The 6,029-nt window shown below is 32.8% G+C and overlaps 1 protein-coding gene across 1 annotated transcript; it reads left to right on the forward strand.

The window, feature by feature from the left end:
* The first annotated feature begins 732 nt into the window (after positions 1-732).
* LOC117167624 lies at positions 733-3,787 on the forward strand. Its single transcript, XM_033352693.1, has 2 exons — positions 733-1,224; positions 2,761-3,787. Exons 1-2 carry the CDS (start codon positions 862-864, stop codon positions 3,769-3,771), a joined length of 1,374 nt encoding a protein of 457 aa, XP_033208584.1. The 5' UTR covers positions 733-861; the 3' UTR covers positions 3,772-3,787.
* The last annotated feature ends 2,242 nt before the right edge of the window (positions 3,788-6,029 follow it).

The following is a 6,029-nucleotide window of genomic DNA, read 5'->3' on the forward strand; positions in this document are numbered from 1 at the left end:
GAAATAACATAGGATTAAAATAGACTGAATTTGAATGGAATTTGTTAATTACTCCTTCATTGCACGAGAAAATTGGTGTATTCGTTGATTATCTTCCATATCCTTACGCGTCTTTATTGTTAGTACTTTAATAAAAAAATAAACAAAAGTTTTTTTTTTGCAAACAATAGATTGAATTTTTATTCGTATTATATATCTACATAGAATGTTTTCCTGAAACCACTCTCTTATCTTACGGTTATCTATTATTACAGAAAATTACGTATCGGCCAATATTTTTCCAAAATATTTGGAAAAATATAATGTGCCACCCTGAGATATGTTCAAGAAATGTTTTTCATAAACTTTTTTATATAATAAACCCACGCGTAATTGCTGTCTACTCAATCTGCAAGGTGTAAACATTTAAACGGAACAATATTTGTACAAAAAATAATGTAAACATACATTTTTAAGCAAAACCAAGTCCCACCGTAGAGGTTAAGGAACACTTTTAAACGTGAAAGTTTTCCCACAAGTTATTTAATGTGACAAATATTTAAGGATATTATTTAAAATGAACGTAAAAACAATAAGCAATTCAAATTTAGTATTAAAATGTTTTAAAATTTCGTTACCATTCGTTACCGGGGAATTTCCTGTACTTTACCGGAAATTTCTACCGTTATCGGTAATTTCAGGTAACGACCCAACACTACCATGTCTGTTCATCGTTCTCAGGTTTGTTTACGAGTTTATACGCGTGGTTTGGTTTTCATTAAAACAAAGGAAGAACGCAGCCTGTAGGGCAAATCTTAATTCTAAATTTTACGAGTAAAAAACGTTTTTATTTATACATTGGTAAAAAGTGGTTTATTGAAAATGAGTGGGGAAGAATATGTCAAACATTTATTTGCATCATGGTCTTCACCAGATCCACGTGAGTCTTATGTAGAAGCAGGCCAAGAGGGTACTTATTATTACCCAAACATGTGCCACGTATGCCATTTTTTTGGAGAAAACACAAGTCTGAAAAGATGCGGTGGATGCCAGTCGATTTCATATTGCGGCCCAGAACACCAGAAAAAAGATTGGCCTCAACACCGTGATTTTTGTAAAGCTGTCTCTGAAGTAAAGAAGGATTTGAAACAGGACAGCATTTTTACTTTATTGAAGGCCAGTAACAACGCCAATAAATCTACTTCCACGATAGTGTTGGAGGCCCGAGCTCGAGTGGAGTTTAAGGTCATTTTCATTGAATTTTGTTGGAATTCTAGTTTATTCATTATAATTTTTGAATTGATTAACAAGATTTACATTGTTTGACAGTGATACGTTACATGGAACGTTAAATTTTTTTAGTAGCGGTAACGCTTTACGGATATTTTAAAACAACGGTAAAGTTAACACGTCAAATTGTTTGGGTAACTGTAATGTAAAGTAACGTGCGTTACCTTTGTCACTTAATTATTTAAAGCATATTTGATAAAATTTCCAATAAAAAATATCTAATATTAGAATGAAATAAAATGACAAATTGTCAAAAGTTTGAATTCACAATTTTCCGTAGATTCCCAACGAGTTTTCGTCGAAAAATCGTCGAGGAAAATTAATTCTTATCATTCTCCCTCGCAAAAAAAACATTGTCACTGAAATCGCAAATTTGTGTCTAGAAAGCCGAAATACAACCGAGCTTGTAACAAAATTATGCGAAATTAATTTTCAGGTTTTTTCCAGGCAAAGGCGCCCTAGTAGAGACGCGAGCATCTACTCATGAAACGCGAGTGACGAAAAAAAAATGGAAAATTAAGAATTATTATACCAAATTCTTATACAGAAACTGTTGTAAACAGGATGTTTTAGACCTGAAAATTTAAACATTTTTGCGATTTTCAATCCATGAAAAAGCATATTGCCTGGGTTTGTTTTGATTCCAAATTTCAAAAAGAAAACAGACTTCTTATTTCTCATTTTTTATTGGGGCTTATCAGTCGATGGAAATTGACAAAATTTCAAAAATATCAAATATGAAACTTGTCAATGTACTAAATGTAAACGGAAACTAATTAATAATATAAATATAATAATAATATAAATAATAAATAATAAAAAAGTTAGACACCCTTGTAATAAAATTTCTTGTAAATTTAAATTTTTTATCTTAAAGTTGAAAGAAGAATTGGAATTTTAGCACGGAGCCGTAATAAGGTTTTATACCATTTCTTCACAGCTATACGTATAGCATGGATTGGATTAAAAAAAATTTCAAATGTTGCAAGTTGAAATATAAAAAACTCTTAATTAATTGATTTTTGTTGTTATTTAAGTTTCATAGGTTCCAGATTTTTTAAATTTGAAGCATTTTTCATTATCTTGAATTAACCCACCAGCTGCTGGTGGTACCGTACGGTACCACGCGTTTGATCTCTTTTAAATTAATTAAATTAGTTAAGTTTTAATTATTTATTTAAATTATTAGTTTTTAAGTAATTATTTAAATTATTAAATGAGCTAATGAGTTTAAGTTACTTAAAGTAGTATAGCTGAACCATCGAAAAGGAATTGAAAATCCGAGAAAGAAAAAAAAGTTCCGCAGCTGATGGGTTAAGAGCTGGAAAGCTAATCTTTTCAACTTGTCTTGTATTTATTCCTTTTCATCTATTTTTTAAATCTTAAAAACAAAGAGAGCTTTCTTCCAATGTCTATAAATACCTTTATGCATTTTAATGCTTAAATGTACCAACATTTTTTCTAAACCAAAATAACAATGACGTCTTGCAGGCACGCTTAATGGGGATGATTGCTCAAGTACTGAAGAGGCAATTCAAACCACACGAAATACAAATGATCAACCACCCGAGAGTGTGCGCTGTTTGTTTTGAAAGCAAGCCTGAACTGCTTACGAAATGTAAAAAGTGTCCACAAGCTAGTTTCTGTAAAGAACACTTGAATGATTCCAACCATAAGGAGGTTTGTCTTAAGTTATTAGCTGCCTTTGCCATTGAAGATGAGGGGAAGCAGATGCAAGAAATGACAGCGGACATCAAAGAAGTGAAGATTGCCCATCAAATGAAGCTAGTAAACTTACCCAACACCATTAAAAAATTTATAGACACTTACGTCCACAAATTTGAAATGAAAGACGAGAAAACAGGAGAGCCATCGTCAATCAAAATTGCTTTAACTGCAGAAAGATTTTCAAGATCTCTTTCGTTGCTTTTTGCCATGGAGAAGTTGAGTTACATGCCTGGTTCCAAGATTTTGGTTCACGTAATCGGAGCAACTATCGAAGAAATAGTCATTTCTGACTGGGAAATTATATTGCATTGGTTTCCAAAATTGTCCGAACTGAAACTTGTTCTAATCGGATCAAATATTCTACCCGGTCTGGAAAACATGTTTAGCATTTGCAAGCTTTGCAGGAAATACAAGAAGAGCCTGGTTGTTGAAGTCGAAACAGTACTTTACGAAGAATATTCCAAGACGTCAAACTTTGAGAAGCCAGACATAATTGCTGCTTTTAACGCTGGCATTTATGCTTATCCGTCTTGGAATAAAACTATGAAAGTTGTCGCAAGTCTTAAATGTCCACTTTTGATAACGTCCTACAATACAATTGAAGCTTACAGAGAGCAGGACAAGATTTCTTCGATGTTTGGCACTGCCAAGTGCATCTATTTCCAACCAAATCCGTTTGCTAGCATAATGTACTTTAGAAATCCTATTGACGAAGGCACATTCTCGAAAAATGATTTCATGCTCGTGTACAAGTATCTGAACTCCAACGCCTGAAATGTACGAGCTCACGGTAAGGACTTTTAAAATCAGATTCAGTGGGGAGGTGGGTCCGAAAAACTGCGGAAAACCCAGGAATTTGTCATCTTTTCATTGCAGGCTTCACAGCGTACACATAATTTCACTGTTGACCTTGAATAGTTCCCTATTTGGAGAATTTCTCCTAAATATTCCCTAGTTCTTATAAAAATTCCCCTAAAAATCTTCCATTTTAGATGAAAATGTTTGAAAACTCTTGCTCTTAGTGTACGATTTCTCCTATTTCATCATTCACACGTTTTCCAAGTTCTTAAAGTTTCCAAGTGGCCTAGTTTTTGAGAATATTTTTACTTTAAAGGTTCTCAATATTTATCGTAATATTTAAAATTCCAAAAAAAGGTAACGGTGAAAATGAAGGTGATTTTTAGTTACAAAAATGACTTTTTTTAGTAAAAAAGGCTATCCAATCGTTTTGAATGTCACTTGAAAGTACATGATATGATACTTATTAATAATACATTTATCGGTTTTTAATTTCCGATAAATTTAATTTTTAAATATAGTTTTGAATGGACAATTCTAAAACCTTTCAATCTCTGAGGCATTTTGAAACAAATTATGTTAATTAATTAATTTTTAGTTTAATTTTCGGAGATTTCGAATTTTTAATTCAATAATATTGTAGATTCGAATTCAAATATTCAAAATGTCAGGACATTTTTACTATTAAATATTTCAAAATTTCATATACAAAGACTTCACAGTCAATTTTAAATTTAATAATTTTAGATGTAAATATGAAGCAATTTAGACATGTGAAATCTTTATGTACGAGGTGTGTTCAAAAAGTAAGGTGAATTTTCAATTTTCGCGGGATACGTACATTCAAGTTTTAAATTTTTTGTTTTGTTGTGTTGGTACACTCGTCACGATCATATGTTCACAGTTTTGACTATATAGCTCGTGTTGTTTTTCTGGCAGAGGCGTAAAAGGTTAGAAGGGTTTGGTGTGCTCGGCGATTTTCTTCTTTTGAAAAAAATGGAGCAAAGAGTTTGCATTAAATTTTGTGTGAAAAATGGAATCCAGTGCTCTAAAACTCTTGAAATGTTGACAGTTGCATACGGTGAGTCTACTCTGAGTAAGAAAAATGTGTGTAGTGGTACAAGCTGTTCCAAGAAGGCCGAGAGGATGTCGAAGACGAACCTCGCCCTGAACGTCCTAGCACGTCAACAACAAATGAAAACGTTCAAGCAGTGGAAGAAATGGTGTTGAGAAATCGCCGAATTACCATCAGAGAAGTTGCTGAAGATGTTGGCATATCGGTTGGCTCATGCCATGCTATCTTTTCGGACGTTTTGGGCATGAGACGTGTGTCAGCGAAATTTGTTCCAAAACCGCTCAATTTTGATCAAAAGATCCATCGCATGACCATCGCTCAGGAGATGTTGAATGAAGTCAATAATTATATTCACCGGATTTGGCCACTAGTAACTTTTTTCTTTTCCCAAAACTGAAGAGACCCATAAAAGGACATCGATTTTCAACGATTGAGGAGATAAAAACTGTTTTAAACTTTTTAACTTTATTTACTTGTACCATTAACATCTAGCTAAAAATTAGCGTTATGTTCTTGAATTAAGAGTTCTTATTCTGATCCCTCTAATAGCTTAATTGGAAAAGCACCTGACCGGAAATCAGAAGTTTTGTGGTTCGATTCCCAATAGAGTGAAGATGGAGTAGGATCTTTTTTCAAGAAATAATTTTAATTTAAAAATATTATTTTCCATCTAGTCTTATTAAGACGTTAAGCATTTTCTGTTATTGAAGATTCTTAACTTGATCGATATTGTGTAGATTTTCTGCCTTCATGGTTTGGAGGGTTGATCTACTGTCGGTAAGGTACAATCTCTGATGATATAGCAGATAAATTAAAAAAAGATTTACAATAATTACTTGTACCATTAACACCTAGCTAAAAATTAGCGTAATGTTCTTGAATTAATAGTTCTTATTCTGATCCCTCTAATAGCTTAATTGGAAAAGCACCTGACCGGAAGTCAGAAGTTTTGTGGTTCGATTCCCAATGGAGTGAAGATGGAGTAGGATCTTTTTTTAAGAAATAATTTTAATTTATAGATAAAAACTGCATCGCTAAAAGAACTCAAGGCTATACCACAAAATAATTATCCGAAGTGCTTCGATGATTGGAAAAAGCGTTGACACAAGTGTATTATATCTGAGGGGGATTACTTTGAAGGGGACAACATAAATATTGA

Source organism: Belonocnema kinseyi, chromosome 2 (assembly GCF_010883055.1).
Source record: "Belonocnema kinseyi isolate 2016_QV_RU_SX_M_011 chromosome 2, B_treatae_v1, whole genome shotgun sequence".
Lineage (NCBI taxonomy): Eukaryota > Metazoa > Arthropoda > Insecta > Hymenoptera > Cynipidae > Belonocnema > Belonocnema kinseyi.

Excerpts from the sequence above, each read along its gene's own strand:
- LOC117167624 (XM_033352693.1), top strand. The coding sequence starts at position 862 with ATGAGTGGGGAAGAATATGTCAAACATTTATTTGCATCATGGTCTTCA. Across the intron at positions 1,225-2,760 it reads GAGCTCGAGTGGAGTTTAAG|GCACGCTTAATGGGGATGAT; the intron begins GTCATTTTCATT and ends GACGTCTTGCAG.